Source organism: Buteo buteo, chromosome 20, assembly GCF_964188355.1.
Source record: "Buteo buteo chromosome 20, bButBut1.hap1.1, whole genome shotgun sequence".
Lineage (NCBI taxonomy): Eukaryota > Metazoa > Chordata > Aves > Accipitriformes > Accipitridae > Buteo > Buteo buteo.
In genome coordinates, this window is record NC_134190.1 from 12,073,407 (window position 1) to 12,098,738 (window position 25,332).

The following is a 25,332-nucleotide window of genomic DNA, read 5'->3' on the forward strand; positions in this document are numbered from 1 at the left end:
CCAGCGGGCTGGGCTCGCCCTTCGAGGCACCGCGCCGACGTTTAAACAAACACGGATGGCGGACGCGTCCCCTTCGCTCGGGCATCGCCGGGAAAACTTCCCGGGGTCGCCCCGCGGCCGGCCCCCCCTGCCCCGAGCGCGGCGGAGAGGCAAGAGCAGCAGTTGCTGTGGCGGGGCCAGCCCTTTCCCTCCCTCCCTTCCCCCCGCGCAGCCACCCCCACCCTCCAGGAGCTCTATCACAAATCCCCAGGCCGCCCCGACTGCCAGCTGACATAACTGTTTAGTCAGCAACCAGGGAGAGGAGCGGCCGTCCCCCTCCATCCTTCCCCGGCTCCTTCCCCTGGTACCTTCCCCGCCGCCGGGGAAACAGCCTCCGCTCCCCAACCCCTCCCAGCCTCCCCGAAATACTCAGTTTTCTGAAAAGTTTGTCGAGCCGTGGCACGTAGACGAGAGATGAGGGTTGTTCTTTTTTTTTTTTTTTTTTTTTTTTTTCCTTCCCTTCCCCACCTCGGTGCTTTGTGTAACCCTCTTTCACCACCCTGCCCCATCCCCCCGGCGAGAGGAGATCCAGGAGCACCGCTTCTGCTAGAGCAACTTCCTCCATTTGCTGTGAGAACATCACTCCGGCCGCCCCGCGCCGCCCCGCAGAGGAAGCGCGACATAATAGCCAGGCCCCAGGTGCCAAGGTTAGCTTGTCCTTTTCCTCTCCCCGGGATGACTTCCACTCCTTAGAATACCAGCCTCCCCAGGAGCAAGGGCGCTCAAAAGCCGTGCAAAAGTTACGAACCCAAAAAAAAAAGGAAAAAAAAGCTGAAACCTACCAAAGCTCCACACGGCCTTTGCACGCTAAAACACACACGTGTTTCGGAAAGGTTTAACCTTTTCCGTGGAGCGAAAAGTCAGGTTTCATCCACGCGCACAAAAGCTGAACGACTTTAACCATACCTTTTTCAGACAGAGAAGCCCAGCCCCTCACCAGCAAGGCAGCAGTACCGCCGGTGTACGAAACTGCCCGTGCCGGCTTTCTCTGCCTTCCTAGTGCGGATGCAACAACTACAGCAGAACAAGCATCTCAGCTGAAAGGAAAACCGCATCCCAGACCAGGCTGGAATAACGAAAAGCCTGGGCAAAAGGCAAGGGTTTACTCTGCAAGGGAGATGGAGGTCATCACCCGAATCCCCTTCCTTGGAAGGCCGAGGATGCCGTTTCCACTCTATATTCTGACAACACCTGCGTAACTGAATGCACAACGTGTTTTTTAAAAAAATAGGTTTTAATAGGAAGCTTCACAATGTGTTATTACACCTTTACCTTGTCAGTTTGCTTGCCTGGCACAAAAGCGTGCATCTGCTTACTCGGAAATGCAAATACTCATAGTGTCAAGTTGTTGGAGGAAAGCTGCTACCCTGGCTGATTTCGCAAAATCCTCTGCCCTTCCAGGTGTAACAAGGGGAGATTAAAAGGTGTAACTATGCCCTAGGTGTTATGATGCTATCCATAGTTTATGCAGAAACAACAGGTACTGTGCTGACATCCCTAAGCAGAACATTTATGTGGCTTATACAGAAGTCTATTTCACAGTGAAAAACTGAAATCTCCCCTTTCCTCCTCTCCTCCCCATAAAAAAATAACACACATGCTCTTTTTTGTATTTCCTCCCAGCTGGGTATCCATGCAACTGACTCCATTTGATTACTAAACTGTAGAATAACTGACAAAATTCAAGAGTTAGCGACCTGTCTCAGTTTCTCATATTGTGAATATAAGGAGCTACCGAAAGAAACAAAACAACCCTACAAATAGTCTCCAAATAACTAAGCAATCGTGAGGACTAAAATTCCCTAGAAAAGAAGAATGTTTTAAGTTCAGAACTCCTTAATTCACTCTTCCACGCTTCACTGCTAAAACCTCACATTCTACACAGGCTGCCTGCTGCCAAGAGATAGACAGCTGCAACACGTAGACACAAAAAGGAGGTGTCTTTTGGCTGGAGTTTTAGATTTCTACATGCTGCCCTGTTTTACACGCTACTCCCCCAAACAGTTATAAAAAATAACTTCAGAAATCTAAAAACAAATGGACTATTGTAACTGATGATAACTACCAATAGAGGCTGTATTAAGTGTGCAGATGCCATAAAGCCCATTCACAGTCCATGTTCCTTTGCAACAAGACAATTTTCTTGGAAATGTGCTGTTGTAGTTACTGTACTTATTTCGCCTTTAGCGTATGTTTAGTTCCACATCTTATAACAGAAGTCTGGGTGTTCCAATAAAACCTACATCAGTCTTCACTATTGTTTTCTTTAAGCTGGTATCTCTGCACAATGATTGATACCCTGCTCCTGGCTACTCAAACCGACTTCTTCCACAAAAGACGCTGCACCGACACTGGCAAAGTTGCACCAGATTTCTACCAGTTCAGCCAGAACAAAACCTGGACCACAATCTTACATGACGAAACATGATCTCCTCACAGACTATCAAGCATAATTAAGAAAGATACTCTCCTAAGATGGAAATTAATTTGGGAGGAGAAAGAACAGAACAGCTAAAGGATTTACAGAAGCAACAGAATTTTTGCACGGCTAATGCAATAAAGAGATTTGCATCAAGAGAGCAAACAGAGAATGTGTGATGTGTGGCAAGATGTGGTGAGATGGGAAGACGAGACTATCTCACAGCTGAAACTCTCAAGCCTCTTGACGCAAACAGCATGTAGCTTTGTGCTGCTTGCACTGCAGTTCAACACCTCTCCAGAAGCTCTTCCCCTTCCTTCGGCTGCTCATTCCCATGCCAGGGAAAGCCTACGGTTTGCTGCCTCTTTAGTGACCAAAACAAAAGTTGGTGAGGTGTGACTGTTGAAAGACAGAAAAAATGAAAGAGGACTGGCAAGGACCCAGATCATTTTAGAGACAAGGCTTACAGAGAAACCCCACGAACCCTCTGGGGTTCGTGGTATCAGCACCTCTGAAGAGGAGGTGAATTACAGTACAACTACAGGAATGAACTACTAGAGGTGAGGGGGTAAACAAATTATGAAAAACAAAAACAAACCCCCCTCCTTAAGCTGTTTTTGCTGCTTCTTCATCCTATGATGTCAAAGACACATTTAAGTTGCCAAGGAAACCATTCTGAAGTCACCAATTCAACATCATTATGTTTTTTTAGTTACCCAGGCAAAGACACACCAGAAAGGGGAAAGCTGGGAGGAAATACCTAAATATCAAAAGACTCTTAAGAAAAAGGCAGCTTCAAAGAGATAACAAACATCGCACACAGATCTCCATTGAGATTTTTCCCTTTCCATTGTTTGTAGTCACATACCTGGAAGAATACTTGCCTTGAAGTGGTGGGGGGAAAAAGAGTTAAAATACATGCGGTGTTAAATACAACCTTTGAAGGCAAACACCGAAATGTACCTGAAAGACAGGGGCAAGTGGGAAAAGCAAAAAGGGGGGGGGGGGGGGGGGGCAGGGGAAAGTGACTGTATAAACATAAGCCTGCCACTCTTAAGAGTTACTGGCATCACGGTACTGAGATACCCACGAACTGATAGTAGCCACGGAGTGGAGGCTCACGCTTACCTTCAGCGAAGCTGGAAGCCAGAATGCAGATGAGAATATACAAGTTAAAAATGAAGCATCTTCAAAAAAAAAAAAACCAAACGGTTGTGCTGGTTTTTCAACATCGCAACTCCAAGCTGGCAAAGATCCTAAGCCCAACAACACAGCAGATGCAGTTCCTATAACCAAGGACAGATACAACAGACATTGCTAATGACCCCTCACCCATGGAGCAGAGCTTGGCTTAGGCTCTGTGTGCAGGAATTCATCAACCCAGCAACACCACTGCATGGATTCCAGGATCCATCCTAGCAAGCAATGCCTCCTGTTTCATCCAAGGTTGATTCGAGGCCCCTGCAAAGATAAATTAGCAAACAGGCATCCCACTTGGTTCTTCCACTTTTCCTCCTAGCCCCTGCTCCGCTACAAAGACATGATGGTTTTGATGGTTTGAGCAGTGGTCTTTTTAATGATAGTTGCATGAACTTTTAAAATCTGTTCTATCTGCATTGCAATCACAAGTCCTGTCCTCCTCTGCTATGTCTTCTCCACTGCCTCCTTGTGCCAGCACAACTAAATCAGCTGCATAGCAAGTCAGATTAGAGAACTGATCCAGCCGAAACTAACCTTTCAGAACACAGAGGTACAAATACAGAAAGTCCTTATCAGCTTCTTGGCCTAGCACTTTAGGGTGTACCTTTAAGATATTTAAGACCTTTAATATTTAGGATATGTACCCTAAGAAAAAAGGCAGTTAAGAAAACACTTCCAATTAAAGCAACATAAACATGCCCTCCTGCTTACACATACACAATGACTTTATTTTAGCTTTTAGGTTTTCCAGATCTAACACCCAAGAGCAGAGAGACACCTGCAAAGCATATGCCACGCTACAGCTCCATTCCTTGGTCCTCACACAGCCTTCAGGATGCTAAATTTAAATTTAAGATACTAAATGCATAGAGCAGCAGCAGAGCAATACAAGACAAGCTCTGAATTCAACAATCAATTACAACCACAACTTGATAGTTTAAAAGGACAGCCCCTGCCTCCTTTCTCCAAACAGATATGCTTGCTACTTCCAAACACTATATAATTCACAGAGCCCAGCGCTAAGTGCTGAACAGCTTATTAGAACGGTTTTATACGCAGCAACATTGAAAGATTATCATTATAAATCAGTACTACGCGATGAACAGGGCTTGTTTCTCCTAAGACCACTATATTTCATCAATCCTGAGAGGCTTAATAAAGGGAATAAGTAACCTAGATAAAGCTGCGTTCTCACTGTGAAAGGCTTTCTTTACCAAAAGGTTGGAAATCGCTACCGTCACCCTTGCAAGTAAGTTCCCAGTTCTGGCAAGCTGGCAGAAAGTTTTTCATCAGCTAAACACAAATCAAGTAGCATGCATCATTTGGTAGGCAGGTTGAGGTAGGGCTTTAAAGACCAAGGTTCCTTTTTAGGCTATGTCAGTACTGAAGAATGCACAGCACTTAACACAGAGAAAGAAAGAGGTTAGCGTGACCTGATCTAAACCTCTCCCTTCTCACTCTCCACTTCAGAAGTGGCTGCATTTCAGTAGCATTGTAGGCACTGATTTGTAAAGCACCCTGGGTGCGATCTAACGTAAGTAAATACTAGCGCTGTGGTTAGTACTGAAGCAAAATTCTTTCGGCTGCAAAAATTAAAATCTCCAAGTCCACCAACATGGAGCAGTCCTACAGGTGGACAAGTGGGTGGGCAGACTACCAAAAAAAAGGAATGGGAACACAGTAGAGTTATACCAATAAACATTTTACTTCAGAGAGCTCAAAACAATTCCTCTGATACCCGCCAAGACTAAACAGATGGGTGAATCCTAGTCACCATCCCAAATAAGTAGGCTAGCATTGGAAAGCAGGCAAACTTTTTTGTGGGCAGTATCACTTGGTTTGAGTGGAGCTCAAAGAAATACCCCCAGAGCTGACAAGGACAAATGCCCCTTGTCACTGGGTAAGTTGCATTCACTAAGGTTTTAGATACGCAGGGCATGCTTCAGGCTGCCATCTGTGTGGGGGGGGGAATATGAAGTGGAGGGATACAGGGACACTGCCCTTAGAAACCAGTAGTGTATTTGGGAAGCAAAGCAGCAAGCAAAGCACCATTGAAACAAGCAGTTCTCAAGGAATCAGGATGGAAGTAAGTGAGCCCTGACCAATCAGCATCTTCTGCCTGTAACCTGCCAACACTGAGAAAGTTTCCTAAAAAAGCTGCTGAAGAGGAGAATCCTGGCAGCACCTGGAAATCTTTAAGCCTGTCCAAGTATATGTCTTACAGCAATAAATATGTAGGCAAATAAAAGTACTTTTGGCATGTGCCCGTGAAAGATGTTAACAAGGCAAACTGAAGCTTTAACAAGTGTTGGTGAACAACGTAATCAAAAGCATGAACAACTTTTGCATAATAACCGATATTCAGATCGTGACTCCAACCTGGGAGGAAGGCCACAAAGGTGATACAGCAGAGGTCCACAAAATCCTGAAAGGCATGGAGAAGGTTGGTAGTGAATGATTACTCGCTATTTCCCACAGTACAAGTCCTAAATGGTATCAAGTGGAAGCATCAAATGGCAGTCTTAGAAAGTTGTTTTTTCACCTCCTCTCCAACAGAGCATGTAGCTAAACTGCCACACCACCATAACATGCCACGTGTCAGTATGAGTTCAAAAAGCCGCTGGACAAGCTCAGAAAAAAGGATTCTTGAACAAAATTACTAAACCTATATAAAAACCCTTTGGCTCAAGAGATTCCAGAAGCTGCACATTGCTGGTAGACTATCCTAGGAAAGCATCATTAATAGGTGCCCTTTTGCCATACTCCGTTTTGATAAATCCACATCGATCAGCATCCTGGACTAGATGGGCTTTTGGTCTGACTTGGTATTAGACACAAGTAGGACTCCCTCTAGTTTTCAGTTTTGCAGGCAAAAAAATGGAGCATGACTTACTCCACAGGACTAAAAAACCTTCCGCCACAGATTCAGATGCATTTCTGTCAGCTTTAAGAGGCATTCCCCGCTCTGAACCCAAGTTTCACTGGAGAAGCAGGTACCAGGAACTGCTCATTCCAGGACAGGGCAGTCCTGAGGAAACACTGCCGGAGCCGCAGCTTCAGCGTGATTCAGGTCAGGGTGATTTCAGAGGTTACTGTACCACGGCTGTCTTCCCTGTCTGACGGCCAGAGGTTACCACACTTGCGGCAGAGACGTGTCGAACTCCAGAGCTGCCCATAATTGAAGTTTTAACTACCACTCAATTCAATTGAATCACAGCAAACTCTGCAGTGCGCTGCTTGGGAGGGAAGAAACACATCCAGGCTTCTGCCTTCTCTGCCACACTGACCCAGGGTCAGAGCAGAGCAGCAGGATGAGAAACCTCTGGAAAACACTGAAGTCATTTCTGCAGCAAACATTTTCCCCAGGCCCTCACCTAGGCAGCGAGTACAGGCACGCTTACTTCCAGGCCTTTGGGCAGGGATGGTGGTTAGAGGCACGTTTGCGGACCACCGCCAGCAGAAGAGTCCAGCACAGAGCCAGGCCTCTTGTTGGTACTGCCACAGGCCGTATTAACTTGTCGCCTTCAATATGCATCCAACAGAGTTCAGGTCATGGATTTGTTGGAAGTTCATCACTTATTCAGGCTTTTGTGCGAGAGGTCATTGCTGTCAAACTGTCTGCTTTCACAAGCACAAAAGCTCATGTTAAAATGTAAATACTTACAGGTGTTCCACCAGGCACTCAAGATGAAAGTCAGAGCAAATATATTAGCCCTAGCCGTATTTTACAATGCTGGTAGTACTTGAATGTCACCTGTTTATGAACCAAGGTTTTTATGTGGGTTCATCTGCCTAGGCAGGAAGCATGATCTAATGGTGAAGACACAGGGCTGGATTTAGAGTATTTGGGTTCTTTCCTGCCTCTGTTACTGTCTCCTTCTGTGACCTTCAGTAAATAAATTTTTCATGCCATGGTCCCAGTTGAAAAGAACGTGAATAGATACTTACTCGGTCCCATACAATTGCTGTGACCCTGAGCCATTTTTGCTAATTACTACAAGAATTCTGGAATAATATAGGAAATGTTGATCTGACTCGTAAAGTTAACCTGAGTGAACAAAAGCAAGAGCCTTATAAAAGAGCGCAACACCCTCCTCCCCAAACGCCGATGTTACGCTGTTTGTTTTTCAAGCCGAAATCTCTGCAACTTATTATTACACTGGCCTTGATGGAGACAGCATTTTGCAAATTCAGCTTTGCAACAAGCGCGGATAGGCTGGCTTACCCCTGTCGCCTAGATTTGTGCACTGCATACCACTTGCAAGCAATTCAAGCACAACTTCTGTGTTGGGGTAACACCACAAGACTAGCAGCAGGACTATGCTGGCACAGGCCTACTGGGAAAATCAACTCCCCAGCTGTGGGAAGAAGCAAAGCCGGCGGAGGCTGCAATCACCACGTCACCCTGGAATCCAGTTTCATGTCCAGTCCAACCTCGTTCTGTGATTGAGCTGCACAGTTCTGGAAAAGCTGGTATCCTCTTCCCTCAGCACTTCCAGCTACACGTCAGATTCTCTTGTGACTTTTAGAAACTACTGAATTAGCTATTACATTGGAAGAAGTGACATCGGGCCCGAGAGGAACTTGCCTTCATTCAGTTCAGTACCTGTCACAGGAGTAATTTTGCAGTGTGCATCCCATGTCACAGAGGTCAGACAGATAACCCCACCGCCCGTAACCACGCAGAGGCTCTCACCACCAGGGACCCCTGGTATCAACATATGAGGAAAAACAGCTTCGGTAAACCTCAGGGGTAATGCAAAGTGCCATCTCTCTGGAACAACACAAGGGAGTGGAAGGGAGCTGCGAACAACTGTGTTCTTCTGATGTGCATTCCCTTCCTCTGCTCAAGCAAGTGCAGGAGGCCAAGCGAGCACACATGACATGCCCCCTGCAGGATGCCACATCCTGCCGTATTTCATACCGCATCCCAAGGCAAGCCAGATACTTTTCAAACACAGTATGATGTTTGACAGTATGATCTGTCACAGTGTGACAGGTTCTCAGAGACAACACAGGGGAGAGAGAAGGGAACGGCACTGACAGATTTATCCAACAGCGCCGAACTGTTCCTAGCCACACTTCTCTTAAAAGGAAAAAAAAAAATCAAGCAAACAGACACACCGCAGACAGACACAAATATTACAACACGTATTCTTTCTGCTCCTTGCTTTCGGTAACTTGTTCTACTTTGACGAATTTCTCTTAACACTCACCCATCCAAAACCTTCCCATTCCTACAGAAAGCAGAGGTCTGTTTTGAAGGGGTAGGGGAATAATCCCAGAGGTTGTTTTACGTACTGCTTACCCCCCAAAACCTGCTCCCAGCCCTGCTCCCCCTCGCCCCCCACACACGGTGCCGCGTTTTAAGGAGCTCTGGTTATGCTGACATCAGTGAGGCTCCGGGGGCCATCTAGGCAGCTGTTCCTGCTCCTGTGCGTGGCCAAGAGCCAAGTCGCTCTGCCTTTTTGGTGATGTTCCCTCCTGCCGGCTACCCCCACTCCCGCCCACGTGTCTGCAGGGTGGGGTGAGGTGGCCACTGGCAGCCTTTCCAAGGAAACCTAAGCAAAAAAAAAAAAAAAAAAAAAAAAAAAAAAGGCAGCTTTCATTTCCAGCCTCTGCTCAGAAACGCTCAGCAATTTTTGACAGGGTGCTGTGGGTTGAAGGAACTGCAGTTTTTCTTCCCGGACAGCCAAGGCCCAAGTTGCCCTTAGGACTTTGTCACCTAGAGGAGAAAAGCACGTGCTCCGTCCTCCCTCTCCCCACAGGCAGGGACAGCCCGCCAGCATCAGAGACGGCCCGTGGGGGCCCCACTTCGTACAGCTGTTCCCCTGTTTTCGAGCAGACCCATCCTCGGAGGCAGCTGTTCTCCAGCCAAATGAAGATAGCAGAGCAGCAGAAAGCTCACCCAGACCAACTCGAGAGCGCGAGGCGGGTGCAAGACATCTTCCAGGCGCAGGAAAGGGGCCACCGCAGCACTTTTTCTTCCCTCTACTGCTCCCCGCAAGGGCAGGAAGCAGTGCGAGGGCAGGCGAGGCGTGCCAGGGCAACTTTCGGCCCGGCCAGCCCCACGGGGGCAGGTTTTAGGCAGCTGGCTATCTGCAGCCGGTAATCCCAGCGGTGGGGAGCGTCCCCGTGCTGAGCCGCCGCCAGATCCGGGGAGTGAAAAGGTGACAGCCGAGCCAGCTTCACGTACGCCCTCGGAGCCTGCAGCTCAGACCCCGTGTCAAGATTAGGAAAGTATGCACACAGAGAGAGCACATGAGCTGCTGGAGCGTTTTCGTTTAACTCTTGCAGACACCGTGTATCGAAGGAGTTTGGGTCCGCGGCCACGTTTCTTGCTGTCTGTCTTCAAAGCCAACTCCTCTCAGGCCACAAGACCTGCGACACTTCCTCGGGCTGAGCAATACCTCCTCAAGTAGGTCAGAAACCGAAGTCAGTGAGACGACTTTGGAGCTGCAGCTCACACGGGTTAAAGATTCTGGCTTGTGTCAGGAATACTTTTTCTGAAAGTTAAACGCAGGCCCCAGTCCTGAAACACTTCCCCTAACTTTGCCCATGCCAGTATTTTGACTTAAATGGAACAACCTACTTAAGTAGAATTATATTTGTGTTTAAAGTGTCTGCAGGATCAGTGCTTGGCGTGATCATAGGCAAGTCTATGCCTCCGACATACACACGCCACCAAATTTAAAAAATACCTTGAGAGCCATCAGGCTAAGCTGTGTTAAGACAAAAAGAAAAGGATAAAGACAATAACCCCCGCCACAGCACATTTAAAATTTACATCTGCGTATGTTGTAGGATGATTCACCGGGGCAGGAGAAATAGGGATGCCTGAAGGGTACAACTGGAAGCAAGAGAAGGGTCCCTAATACTCGGTTTATCTGGGCAAAGGGGAGTCTCAAAACCAAGCAGATCCGTACACTATCAGCACCAGAAACACTGACGATTCTGGAAGTCAAGATTTTTTTAATTTTACCTCTTCTAAGGAATAAGAATTTAAGTAGAGTGATGTTAGCACTCCTAAACTGCAAAGAAACCCCTCCTTCAGCCAAGAAACAAAATCGACTCCTTCCTTCTCTGTACTGAGCACAAAAGCAGCAGATACAAACACGAGTTTCCCTGGAACAAACCAGTCAAATTCATTCAAATCTTCCCGAAGCGCAACAGGGCAGAACCCATTCCTGTTCCCAGAGCTTATTACAGTAACATGACTAAACATGCTCAGCAGTCCAATGTGATAGGATGCATCCATTTGCTGATGCCAGAGGAAGATGCATGTCTCTTCTACATGGCACTGCTCTCACAGGCTGCTTTTCAAAAGATGTTTTGAAAAGTGACCTGCTGCGTACATTCTTAACAAGTCATAGTATCACTGGCTGTACAAGTGTTTGACCTCCACTTGCTATGCACGGTGGACAAAATTCTGACATCAGTTTATTCCAACCTTAGTAACACCAAACTGCTCCTACAAAGCTGGCTGGAACAGACTACAACAACGCACCGATAAACTCCCAGACAGACCCCTGGAGTGCTGAAAATGCAACTAGTTTAGCACATGAGCCCACATGTTTTAAATTTGGGTTGGTTTAATCCAAGTAAGTAACCTGATTAAAATGGGAGTCTTCTCTGGAGGTCTAATTTCTAGATGTTTCCATTACTCCATGTATTTTCATGTTGTATAAACATAACAAATGATACATACATCACTGTTGGGATGATTTAAGAATTCAGTTTAAAGCTACAACGCAAGTCACTCAAGGCAAGAGAATTAGATTACTTTGTGAATGGCAAGAGCCAGCAACTGCACTTCGTTTCAGTCTTGGGAAGGTGACATACTGAGGGGGTGACATCTTTCTATTCCCAGCTTCTTCTTCTAATTTCTCAATTTCAGAACCTTGACATTTGTCATTTTTACATACAGACCTAAAGCAAAAGGGAGAGAGAAGGACATGGTCTGACTGTGATGCTTTAAAACATGCTTTAAAGCTAGGAGTGTATTTGCTTCAAAACCAAACAACCAGACACAGACCCCTGAACACATCTATATACTTGCACCTATGCTGCCTAGGGAAAAGAAAAAAAAAAAAAAAAATCTTTGTCCCTTGTGTGCAAACTAGGCATTTACGAGAGCTGCCCAAATTCTGCCTTGCAACCAAAGCTCTCTGTTTATACGTAGACACCTCGGCAGCAGCAGTGCTGGTTCCCAGCATGCCTCAACCTTGATATCTGGAAAGGCTCCACTGTGGGGTAAGAAGATAGTTATAATTAAACATTTATACTGAGGTAATGCAGAGCAGGTCAGTTCCACAATGTGTTAGGTGGCTTTTCAAAACTTGGTAATTGAATGCTGATCCCTGCCCCGAAGAGTTTACAGTGTAGGAAATCAAAGCATAACATTTGGCATCTGTGTACTAGGAATTAAACAAAGACCACCACCAGCAGCTCATTGCTTGGGTCTTTGGACTAGGGAGCTCTTATAAACATCCATTACCAGAAAGAGTGGAAATTCTTAAATCGGCAGTCTGGACTTTCCTAATCCACATCTGTGCTACTGGGTTGTGCAGCTCCGTTTGAGTCACTAGCTGGGACAGTAACTACAGAGTGCAATTTGCACATGCTTCTGGCATCTTCTTGTCCAGTGTAAATTATTTTTGGCCCAAATACTTTTTAGCAATCATTTTGAAAAGACAGTGAGCACACAAACGGAAACATTTATTGCAAGTCAGACGATTCAGGCAGCGCAGGCACAAGAGAGGCTGCCAATGCATGAGGTCGAAAGTCAGGCAACAGCAGATCCTTCTGCACTGGGTCACCCAATACTCCAGGACGACCCCAGGCAGGCATCACTACATCTACTATGCAATACTAGCACACATCAGCTATCAGGCAGCCCATGGCCACATGCAAGTCTGCGGCATTGCAAATCTGCTAACCCACATCTTTTCCTATGGAGATTAAGAGTTACGCAATGGTGTAAATAAAAACTCTGGCCCCAAACATGCAGGGGACATCTCTGTCCCAGATCCATCCTCAGGGAGAATTCTCTACATTCCCCTTTTCCTGCAGGGAAGGGCAGGCCTGGGAAGGACAAGTCCTCCTCCCACTCACCAGAGCAAGTATACTCAAGAAAGTCAAAGCACAGCCTCTAGGATTTAGAAAAGGGATGCAGCAATGGCCACACTGTTTCAGTGATGCCCAAAACCAGGATGGAAGAGCCTTTAGTCAAAACAGGCTATTATATTGCAAATTCAGTTTGCTGTTTATCAAACAAAGTCCTAAAACAGAGGCACTGACTTTGTAACTACACCTGTAGGAATTTCAGGCACCAGAAAAATACAAAGACACTATCAGTGTTCCAGTTTTTTAAAGTTTCCTGGCGTCTTTCATGTTATGAATGCTCAAAAGCTTTCAGCACTATATACATAAAATCTTAAGTCCAGTGAAGCCTGAAAGAATTTTGCTGTCGATCCGAATGAAGCCATGTTTTCCACTTCTACATACTGTTTACACATCTATTGATTTATTAAACACCTAACAGCAACCATAACGGGGCACAATCTGTGTTCAGCTTGACCCACTTAACTGTTCTGTGAACACCGTAACTTCCATTTGCTGACTTTTGAGCATTTAAAATGAGTAACCTTACCATTTATTTCTATCTTTTTTTCTTTCTCGAGGGAAAAGAGAACCATGGAAAATCCTCAGTCACTAGTTTTAAAGAGCTTACAAGTTCCAAAAGCTTTGCAAGTAGAGATTGGGAACTGCTTGAACTGCAGTTAGCAGGGCTGCAGCGTTTACAGAATCCACCAGTTCCTTCCTCCAGAGTTTATCATCTGCATGGCTTCCTCCCAAGGTAACTGGCATCCTCTCTGAGGTACCGATCATTTCACCCACCTGTAGAAATTCACCCTCTGGTTAGGTTGAACATGGTGGCCACTTCACACTCAGCAAAAAGACTCTGCCATTTCCCAAAAAGGAGGAATGGAGACAGAGGATAGAGAAGACTTCTCCAACAAAGTGTAGGTAGCACTGATATGAAAATAAATTCTTCATTATTTAAAGAAAAGCACAGCTTCCAACAATAAACCCAGTTTACACCAGGGAGACAGGGGCACTATGATACATCTCCCTTTACCCTTTTGCTACATGGACAGTCATGCTCCTGACAGTTCAAAGACTGCCAGGAGATCTTACCAAGCAGAAAAGCCACCTATCTGCCGTAAAGGCTGGAAGTTGCTCCAAAACTTGTTTCAGAAGCTGCCAAGGACCACAGTTTTGAACCTTACTTGGAAATGTAGTAAGATATACTAAGCGACACCTGGCTGGACCATCTGATAAGCAGGATGAACAAATGATACCTGCAGCTGTTAGAAAAACAGACCAAAAGAAATACACCCTTCAAGTCAACTAAATACAAGGCCTAAGTTACATCTCTGCAGAGAAACACTTGTCATTGCACTCATACTTCTTCCCCTGGAAAATACAGTCAAACCTCACAAATGGAAGCCCTTAGTAACCCAACTACATCTCTTCCACAACCACCTTCTATGGCATGCACTTCCACTTCCTGGACCTCCAGCATCTCACCAAAAAGCACGCCTCCTGCAGCCCTCCTTTCTTCCATCCGAAAGCATCAGGATGTATAGACAGCAAAATATGTGAGTTGCGCGGCAAGTTATCCAGGTGAACACCAATTCAGGATACCTTAATGTTTTTGGGGAGAAGTAGGGGATGAAGCAGGCAAGCACACGCACAAGATGCCACAGCCACCTGTTGTCCTCGATGCACAGGCAACTGCATCAACATCAGAAAAAAAATGCACACACGAATGAAGAACAGCACACAGGTATTCATGTCCTGGCTGCTTCTCATGTTCTCAAAGCACTAAGAGCAATAAGACATAATGAACTTAATTTAATGAAGAAAATGCATTTTGCGTAACAAAAAGCAGAACTTAAACTAGGCTCTTTCCCCTACCCAAAGCTATGAGTAGTCCAAATTAAGTGATGTTGCTCCCTAAAGGAAATACCGCTGCTTATCGGCGCAAAACCCAAAGCCGTTCTCCCTTGTCCAAGCTGTAACGTTAGCAGTGTGAAGGAGTGTGGCCTGAACACGGGAATGGAATTTATTGCTGTGATGCAAGCGCTCTGAGCAAAGCACTCCCAGGTACTGATACACCTGAACACGGACATCACCTGCCGTACGAAACAGGACTAACAAGGGCTCTAGTTAAAGCCAGCTTATCACACAATAAAAGCAAAGGCCAGCTACACTTCAATGTGAACATTTTGCTTCTCTCATCTTCAGAGAGGAAGCACATACCTAAATTAACTAAAAAAAGGTTTGTCAACGGCTGATCATCCTCTGTTTTCAAAGGACGTATGATGCAGGCCACCCATTCCTAAAACACCTACGAGTATGTTTATGCTGTTTCAAGAAAGAACTTGCTAACACCTGTTAAAATATCCACCAGGAGATGACAAGTGGAGAATTCTTACATATATCAGAGGCTTGCACTTCACTTCCACTATTAACCAAAAAATATATTTATGTTTTAGAATCAAATTAGCAAGTCACTCAGGCACATCAGCATAGAAAATTTTTAAGATGCTTAACATACTTTTTACCCAGAGTGACTTAAAAGTCAAAATTCAATTTTTCAAAGCTGACAGAAATTATAATGGGAAGTCACTTGGTCACTGTGTGCAAGCAGCTCTCCCACACTTTTTGAGAGCTCTACACAAATAACATCCCTTGTGGAAATGGATCTTCAAAGAAACTTCAGGCACCAGGGTGAGGGGATGTCTTCTTCAAAAGGAAAAGGATCTCTCGGAATCCCGAGTTTAAATAAGTAAATAATTAAATAAGATTAAATACAAGCCATTTTTGCTCAGGAAGGTTAGGTGCAGCAAAACAGTGAAATTTGAAAGTTGCATTCCACATGCTTCTATGGGAAGACTGGTAAAGGAGAGGGGAGAGGTAATCAAGGCCTGAAAGGCCTCCCTCTCTAATGGTCCTTGGAATACCTATTTTAGTTCAGGAGCCTAACAACGCCCGTGGGGGATTTTGACAGCTTTTCTTTTCCCTTGCTGTAGCACCTCTGCGGATGGCTGCAACTCTGCAGGTGAATCCTGTTGTTAAAACAGCTGCCTTTCTCTACATCTTTAAAGAGGTATTCAGATTCTCTTAGCCTTACTTAGCTGAATCACTCTGAATAAACAGTCTCCACCCATCAACTACTTCTTTTGTGTGAAGCACCTATTCAAAGGCAACCACCTTTATTGATTGCTAGGCTGGCCAACCTGAAAGCTGAAATACCTCTATTAAAAAAAAAAAAAAAAAAAAAGCAGGATACACCAGAAGGCCTGTGTTGTTTCTAAAGGAAGCACAGGTCCAGGCACTGCTCAGTTACATCAGGACAATTCCTTTCTGACTGCAGGAGGCTGCTCTAACAGGTTTAACAACGGCACAGCCACGAGCCAAGTATCCCACTGACTCTTCTCCCTTTTGTCCAGGCCCTTTTCCTTGTTCTGACCCTTTTCCAGCACAACACGAACAAGCCATCCAACGGGAGTCCACAGCACATGCCCCAGCTGGCAATTATTCGTACTTTCAACATTTCATAATATAGCATTAGCACGAGCTTGAAGTAAGTTTTGTCACCCTGCTCTGAGTAAAATGCTGAGGGAAGGGGGGTGAAATGCTCGGGTACTGCTGCCTGGGAAGCCCACACTCAGTTCTAAGTCCCTGGCCCTCAAATGTTGCTATTCAAAACAGAGGGGCAGGGTGGGGCAGAGGGAACACCTTCTGGTGGGAAAAACATCATGACTGGCAGACATCAAAGATAAGCCATCATCAGATTTCTTGCACCAAAGAAGAACAAAGAGTCAATGCTCCTGAAATTCCTGTTCAAAGTACCCCAGAACAGAGCCAGCACTTCCCACCTCAGCCAACCTCACCTATTTTCATTTGTAATCAAACGCTGATAACCAAACCTGGCCTGGCAAAGCTCTGCACGTTTCAAGCCTTTCCTGGCTCCACACAAATAGCTAACTTTTCAGTGTATCACCAGAGAGTAGCATTTCCAAAGATACTCGAGTCCTGCCTTTGAAATCACTGCCTAGAAAGATGCTTCTAAATGAGGGACTGTGGGGGGAGCCACAGCTCCCATAGGTGCTGGTTTATGTAGGATATTCAAAACAAAACAAAACAAAACAAACCCCCCCAATACACAGAGACAAAGGATTCCTCATACACCTCCCCAAAGAAAATCTGCTTTAACTGCTGAACAACAACTTGCCAAGTCAGATCTCCCACCCCAAAATAAGAACCGAGCTGCTGCACAGTCTCAGAAGGCAACTCCTCCTCACCCTCCAAGTTTACATCTAATCCTCGAGACACTTCCCAGCAAAGCTGTAGGGTACCTGAACACTCCATCCGCGATGAAGCTGCACTCAAAAGAACACGAAGCAGCTCCTGGCCCTTTTCCAAGCTGCAGAATACTCTTGAAAAAGCGTACTTTAAAGCTGTAATCCCATGATTGACCGTCTTGCTTGAATCCGGAAAGGAGGTAAAAGAAAAAGACACAGAGCAACAGGCATTCTCACTGCCTTCGGGAGAACCAAAAGCAGCACTACCGTCCTCCTCTACAGACAATTATCTCCCAAGAAAGAAGCTACTACATCATCAAGGCAGCCGTCTCAAACTGGTCCAGTAACATGGTCCAATAACACACTCATTTTAAAACAACCTTTATTGTGCTGAAAGAAGACGACATGATTTCACATGTTTTAAGAGTGTACACCTAAAACACAGATTTCCAAACTTAGGCATCATTCATCAAAAAGTTAAAAGGGGCTTTTTCTGCACATGCATAGATTTCAGACTAACAGGATTTACTTGTTTTCTGCCTGTTCCTGGAGAACCTTTGCAGTTTCTTTTTTCCCAAGACTGTCCCTACAGGCTGCTATCCAACATACATCAGATGTTCTTGGAGCAACAGATAACTCTGGAAGGACATTTGCAAAGGGCACAAATCAAGGGCCCAATGCTGGTAAAATTCAGGCGTACTGGGGGAAGGTGGAATTACTCCTGTATGTAGATAACTTGAACACTCAACATAGTCCCCTCCAAACCTTTATTCATGCATCTAAGTATTTTTTTCAGATGTTTTACTATCAAAAAAATGTATTTTAAGTCAATAAAAAAAATCATTGTAACTTAAAAAGTGAATCCCTTACAAAAACACTCAGGTTAATTTTAGCATCCTTCTGTTTAGCTGCTTAGCAACACTTATCCTATGACCTTCTAAGCACCACCTACTTTTACAAGGGATAATGAATATAACCAAAGGGATTTATCTATATGTTTTTAATCTACACAATGTTAAGTAAGTACATCAACAGTTTTTATTTAAATGAGAAATCCAACTGAGAGCAATCCAAACTATTTCTGCTTAGGAAGAAACTTTCGCCAGCTAAAGTCAAGCTACTGTTATGATTGTGGTGTGACTTCAGTGTAGGCAAAGTGATAAAATCCTTAAGGATTGAGAAAAGCACTACAGAAGTCAATGTTTGTATGCCTTAGGAAACACTGTACTTGCCTTTGGTACCAAAAGGGATTATAAATATTACTAACAGATAATGAAGACATTCAGCTTTCCCAGTTTTGAAACTTCAAGAATCTCCTGACCCTCAGAATCAAAAAGAAAAGCCATTTGGTCAGAGGGTCACCAAATATTGGAAAGAGTTAAGAATGGGCACACAACCTGGGGGAGCTGAGTCAGAATAAGATGTTTCACTACACTGAAATCTGCAAGCAAATAAAGCTTCAAACACCCAAGTCCGGTTGAAAAAACAAACAAATGAACAAACAAAAAAACCCAGAAAAACAGTCAGCAAACACCCTGTTATGTTCTATCTTAATACCAATATTCTTTCAGGTTATTAGTTATTAAAAGAAATGTGTAAGGGTGGCTGCATAAATAGTCACTACTGATGGACAAACAACAGTTTGACAACTAGAAGCTGCCTGCAAAATTAAAGCAGAAGAAAAGTTTACTCGATTGTACTTAAAGGATGGTGTTTTTCCAAGTACACAATACAAATTCCGTTCCAAATACGGCTGCCAGGAGGAGGAAGGTAAGGGAGCAAAAGAGGCCATACCGGGCCGAGCACAGCTGCCCTGTAGCAAGAGAGGAGGCTGGATGTGTCCCTGCCGGCAGGTGAGGGAGAGCCCTGGTACTCTGATTGATTGGATGATGGATTCATGCTGTTTCTGGGTTTCTAACAAACAAAAGGGCCTATTCTTCCCTGGATGTACCCAACTCCCGTTAAGGCTAATCGGCATTATGCAGGCACACCAAGAAAAGACTATATACCCTTAAGTCTTCAAAGAGAAAATTAAAACCTAAAACAAATATGGCTGGCCTGACCCTGAGTCACTGCATCCCTTTCACGCACGCTGACCCCGTGGAAAACAGGAACTGCGGTAACAAAACTCTGTGCTCGTGTCAAAACTACAGACCTCAACGAAAAAACTTCAGCCATCATAACAGCTGTCTACTGTGCACTGCAGGGGTGACAAGACGGCGTTATTTAGCAACTGCTCCTGTTGTTAATAAGCAAATTTTTTTCCCAAGGCACGGGGCTGGATGTTGGAATGGTAAGAAACATGAACTGCATTTGTTGTCTCTCCTAGACCACTGCCCTCAAATCACACTGAACTGAACGTTGAGCTGTTTCTCAAATACGTAACCACACTTGATCTTAACTACAACAGAAGACAGGCGAAAGAGGGAGTCGGGATTAAAACTGGATGGTTGGCGTGCGTGTCCCCCCCTTCCCTCCAGAAATCAGCTCAGTGGCTCCTGGGCAGGATGCTGGCTCCTCAGCGGGCAGGACCAGAGCATCAGCTCCGGGCCGGACACCCTGGCGCGGCGGCCATGGGAAGGTGGCGGGGCACGGAGGCGCCCGGGCTTTCACGGGGTGCGCAGTGGAGTGGAGCAGGCCAGGCAGGGCAGGGAAATGCGCTGAGCTAGGAGAAGCGCTCTCCTCCTCCTGCGTAACCCTGCGAGGATGCCGAGCAGGCGAAGATATTGCAGCCGAGAGGTGAAACGGGGGGGGGGGAGAAAAAAGAAAAAAAAAGGGGGGGGGCAGAAAAAAAAAAAAAAAACAGAAAAAAGCAAGCGTGCGTGCAGAGGGGAGGCGGGGGAGAAGTGCAGGGAGAAGAAGCCAGAGGAAACTTATCTGCGACATGACAAAGTTCAATCCACCGCCCTCCCTCCTCTGCTGAAAAAAAAAAAAAGTTGCAGCATCTCGGCGCGCCGCGCTCCCCGCGGCCCGGCCCGGCCCGGCCCGGCTCTGCCCAACAACAGCCGCGCCCGGCCCGGCCCGCGCCCCCCTGCACCGCCGCCGGATTGGGGGTGGCGGGGGGGGGGGGGGAGCAGAAGAGCCCCCCCGGCCCCGGCCCCGTGCCTTATGAGCTGGGCGGGAGGATCTGCCTCGCATCCTCACCGCGGCCCCCGCGGAGCCGCCAGGGGGGAGGCGGCGCGGGGGTCCCGGCCCGTAGCAACGGCGATGGGGAGGGCAGTCGCCTGAGAGACGGGTCGCGCCTGGCTCCCATCCGCGCCGGGCACGGCGGCGGGGCGGGGGGGGGGGGGGGGCGGCAAGCCGTGCGGCCCCAAACTTTGTTTTCACCCGAAACATCGCCGCCGCGGCGGGGGGGGGGAGTCTCCACCGCCCCCAGCTCCCTCCCGGCGACAAGGGGGCGAGGGTGGCCCCGGGCCGGACACCCCACCACCACCACCCCCCCGCCTCGGATGCTGCCCGGCTCCTTCCTGTAGTGGTGACGCCGCCCGGGTGTCCCTGCCCGCCGCTGGCCCCGCCGCGCAGGGATGTGTCCCTGGCACCGCACAAAGACAGCGGGACGGGGGGGGGGGGGGCAGCGGCCCCCCGCCACCCCCGCGCCTGGCTCCCCCCTGCCGCCGCGCAGGCCGGGAGGGGAAAGGACACGCACGTCCCTCCCGGGGGGGTGGGGTGGAGAAAAGAGGAGGAAAAAGGAAAAAAAAAAAAAAATAAAGAAGAGAGGGAGAGGGGAGAGGGAGCGGGGTGCCGAGGAAAAGCAGGCACGGCCGGCCTCGCCGTGGGGGGGGAGAGTAAGGAGGGGGGGGCGGAAAGTCAGCGGAGAGATGCGCGGCGCAAGCCGGCTCTACCTGCGGAGAAGGGGCGCCTTCATCCCAACTTCCCAGCTCCGGCGCGGCCCTCCCGTCCGGGAAAAGCGGGCAGGGGCCGCCGCGGGACCCGCCGCCACCGCCGGCAGGAAAATAAGCCCGAAGGAAAAGTTAAAAGGCAAGCGGCTGCGGGCTCGGGAGGCGGGGGCGAGCCGGGCTAGAAGATGTTGCTTCCTCGCAGCCCCATCCAAATTGTGGCGGTGGCTGGTTAAAAATAAACTTTGCAGCAGGAGGGGGGGGATGATCTGGCCGGATTCCTGAGCTCAGACGGTTTAATATGGATGAGCATCAGGTCCTGAAGGCAAAACGCCGCGGCTGGTGCCGCTGGTTGGTAGAAAGTCTGCAACAGGGAAGGGGAAAAAAAAAAAAAAAAAAAAAAAAAAAAAACAGGAGCCGCGGAGGGAGGAGAGGAGAGGGAGGAGCGGGGGAAGGGAAGAGGGAGGCTGCACGAACTCATCATCATCTCCACCGCTGCCAGCCAAACTTTTTTTCCTCCTCTTTTTTTTTTTTAAAGGAAACTTTTTTTCGCCCCCTAACAAGCATTTCATTTCTTTTAAAAAGTAGCACGACCAGCCGACACGCTGCAACGTCCTCACCCCCGCGCCTGCCCCCTCCCAGAAGTTTATTTTTCCTCCTCCTTCCTTCTCCCCCCCCCTTAAGAAAAAGAAAAGAAGAAGGAAAAAAAAAAAAAAGAAGAGGTCCCTCCGGAGTTAAGGCACGCTCCTGCCCTTTGTGAGGGAGCGCGGCGGCCGCGCAGCCCCGCGGTACTTACGCCGGACTTTGCTGGGGCTGGGCTGCTTGCGCCGCGACATGCCGGGAGGATGGGCCGCCGGGGGGGTTGCGGGGGCGCGCCTGGGGGGGGGGGGAGAGCGCGCACGGGAGGGAGCCGCAAACTTGTTCCGGAAAAAGGAATCAAAATGGCGTTTCTGTGGATGTGCAAAGTTCATCAACTCCGCGCTAACTTCCCGTCCTCCGCGCCTCCCTGGAGGGGAGAGATGGGCACGGTTAGGGACCCCGCCGCGCCGCGCTCCGCGGGCGCCCCCGCCCCCTGCCCGCCCCCGCGCTGCCCCGCGCACCCTGATAAGGAGACACATCACGTGTCGCTCCGGCTCCTCTCCCGGGGACGCGCTACCGCGGCGGCGGCAGCAGCCTGTTGCAAATAGCATCTCTAGCTCGCCCTCGTCGCGGGGAGGGGCGCCTCGAAGGAGAGGAGCGAGCACAACTTTCCCCCCCCCTCCTCCCTCCCTCCTTCTCTCCCTCCCTCTCTCCCTCCTCCGCCGTGCACCGGCCCCCGCCGCCGGCAGCGCAGCAGCGGGATGCCCCGAGCCGAGAGGAGGAAGGGAGGAGGAGGAGGAGGAGGAGGAGGAGGGGGGAGGGGGCCAGGTGCCACGCGGCGCCCCGCGTCCTCCCGCCGGCCGCGGGGTTCTCCCGGGCGGGCCTGGCCGGTCGGCGGCCCCGCTCCCAACCGGGCGGGGGTGTGCGCCCCGGCAGCCGGCGGCTTCTCCCCGGCCGCGGCGTGCGCTCGGGGCTGGAGCGCATCCGGAGCCGGCGGCGGCGGTGCCGCGCAGCCGGCTTTAGGAATTCAGCTGGGCTCTCCGCTGCCCGTGGAAATGTCTCTGCATCCTCCTCCTCCTCCTCCTCCTCCTCCTCGCAGCCCGGCGCCTCACCAGGTACAGCGGCCGCAGGCAGGGATCCGCTGCTCCGTGCGCCGAAGTCAGCTTCTGGTTTTGTTTGTCGGTGTCCTCAGAAAACTTTCCTCCGCGGGCGTTTTGGGTCCCTGCTGGGGTCAGTCAGCCATCCGGGTGACGAAACCTAAAGGACGTGAAATTTAACAAGACCCAGAACATCAGCGTAGGAACAGCAGGTCCAAATACGGTGTCTAATCAAAGGCAAGATTCGGACGTTTGCCAGTACAGGTAGTTACAAACTGCGCAGCGCGCTCTATGTGGCACTGCACCTATGGTCCTCTCCGTCGCTTTCACTGCAGTGGAAGTTCAGAGATGTAGAAGGCTCAACAAGTGATGGAGAGGTGTTCAGAGTCGTGGGGATTTCACTTTAAAGCCAGTACCGGTTTAGAGTTGTGTGACAAATAGTAATAGCACGTAAAAATAAAATATCTGGAAATACTGCATCCTGAAAGCTCGTTGGAAAAAAAAAAGTAAAGCAAAAGTGCTTGGGAGGAGCGCCATAATGAGCATAGGAGGAACCAATTTACACTTTAAGAAAATGGTTATTTGCACTATTTCTAAAGCTACTAAAACTAGGCCTTTTAAAGCTGTTATTGGTGAGATGGAACCTGAAGTCACAGGCTGGTTTTTAAGGAAATCAAGTCCTGGCCTGTAGGCAAAAGGCTCGTACCAGCTTACCTGGTATCCTGTCTCCTGATTGAAAAGGGATTCGTGTGGAAGGAAGGCCAAATTCCAGGTATGTGGCAGTAAGCCTTCAACCAATTCTTTCGCAAACAGTCTTTTGTCTGTAAGGTGTCATTATTAATTTCCTTTGCACCGTTCTTTTCAAAGATTGGATAAAGGCATACAAGTCAGGAATACACAGGACCTGTCTCAAAGACATGAGCTGTGCCTCATGTCAGGAATAACCCTCTTCCCTTCCAGACTCCCAAGTAAAACACCTGCAGGTCTGGTGATCTGGAACCTGGAAATGCCAAAATTGCAAAACTGAAAGGCACACGCATGTATTATGAACACGAAACTGCAAGCTTTAACTTACATGCGTTTATTGTGGTGGTTTCTGCAGGCTGAATTTTTGTTAGAGGAATTTTTTGCAGTATTACACGTGAGCTTTGTGTATATATTTCAATACCATTAAGCTCTGTTAAAGTGGAGCTGCTGACCGACTGAACAGCTATATAATAGTTTACCCTACAATAGAGCAGCAAACATTTCAAAGTGCATTCTGCTACAAGGCTCTTATTTTACCAAAAAACAATCGAGGGAAGTAATTAAAAATACATTCATTGTAAAGTGTCTTTAACCTTTTCATCTCTGTCCCCATTATACCTGCCAACCTGCAGGGGCAGAACCATTGGTAAATTCAATAGCTTTATAGCCAGCTTACATCGTTACTTCAGTATCTCTTGCGGTCAGGCATCCAATTAAACAAAAACCTGAACAGTTGTCTGTCTCAAGCTCAGCCTTTAAAACATGTTATTCACACTGGAAGACTGCTGTGATTTAAGCCTGCATGGCACATACATATAAACTACGTGGAGATAAGGCCTACGAGTTTACAACCTAAGGCCTTGTTTGCACAGACATTTACATAAATTTCTGTAATTGAAACTGGTGCAAATTCCTGTATGGATAATCATCTTTGGAGGCTGGCAACGAATGTCTCATTGACCTGTGGCTAATATCTCTAGAATAGTCTTGGAGGCGTTTTGGACCACCTTTGCATGAAGATTCCATCCACCTTCACTGTATTTTCTAACTTCAGAGGTGCTTAAGCAGCCTTCCACGCGGGAAGTTTAGCAAGCGGATAGGCAGAATGGGAAAACAAGCACCGTTCAAGTCAGCATCTGAAATCTGCTCTAGAAACATGGAAATGCAAATAATGTAGGTATTGTAAAGCTCTCACTGGAAAAAAAACCCAGGATTTTAGTGCTTGGAGAAAGTATGTAGATAATATTTTTTATCAGATTTATGTTTTTATGTTTTAAACATCCCTGTTCTTTCAGAAAGATGTAATGAAGGGTGAACCAGCACATTCTATGTTATGGTAATGCTGTAAATAAAAAAAGGGCAAAAAAAGTTACGTAATAAAAAAATTTAACTACCAGGGCTTATGAAATAGTAAAAAGTGATCTGACTTTAACAGTTTAGGAATGAATTTTAATTCTGGGCTATCACGGGGCAAGAGAAATTAAAATAACTGCATGTTCAAACTTTCCATCATTCAGACTTCTGTAACGCATCAGAGAGGTCAAAACTCACGGTGGTCTAAGACTGAATGTGAAATTTTGAGCAAATGGTTTCTTTTTTTTTATTATTCCAGTGAAAGAAAAAGTAGAGATAATTTTTGTCTAATAAAACCCACTTTTATGAATAAAATTACTCTCCCAAAATGTTACTACATTGCTTAAATGATACAGCTATCCTTTTCACTCTGCATTTTCTACCATCTACATTGCTGTGTTTTATCCCATCTCCTCTGATCACTCTATATGTGACAGTTGACGTATTAAGACTTTTTTTCCTAAGAATGCACATGGTTTGTATACTTCCTGGATATCATGACATCAGTTCTCAACAATGATGGTAAACATGCTAAGGGGTAAGAAGACTTTAACTTCCATATAACCCTCACACACCTCTCTGATCCTACACAGGGATGTTAAGTGCAATGAACAGTAGTACAAATAAAAACAATAGTTTTGTGAAGGTATTTTGTGTATTATCAATTTCATTAAAACCACTGGGTG

General features: G+C 47.2%; 1 protein-coding gene across 7 annotated transcripts in view; it reads right to left on the reverse strand.

Moving 5' to 3' along the window:
* The window catches only part of RREB1 (ras responsive element binding protein 1), a 126,881-nt gene extending 104,776 nt beyond the window's left edge, over positions 1–22,105 (reverse strand). For 2 of the 7 annotated variants that reach the window (XM_075052124.1, XM_075052135.1), the window contains exon 1: positions 21,667–22,105. Coding sequence is in view for 4 of the 7 variants with exons in the window: in XM_075052135.1 (XP_074908236.1) it covers positions 21,667–22,060 (394 nt within the window). In the remaining 3 variants the exon portion in view is untranslated. Of the gene's footprint in view, positions 1–3,790; positions 3,810–17,088; positions 17,117–20,876; positions 21,595–21,666 lie in introns of those variants that run through there. The other 5 variants (XM_075052128.1, XM_075052125.1, XM_075052121.1 and 2 more) reach the window with 4 other exon arrangements.
* Positions 22,106–25,332: the final 3,227 nt, after the last annotated feature.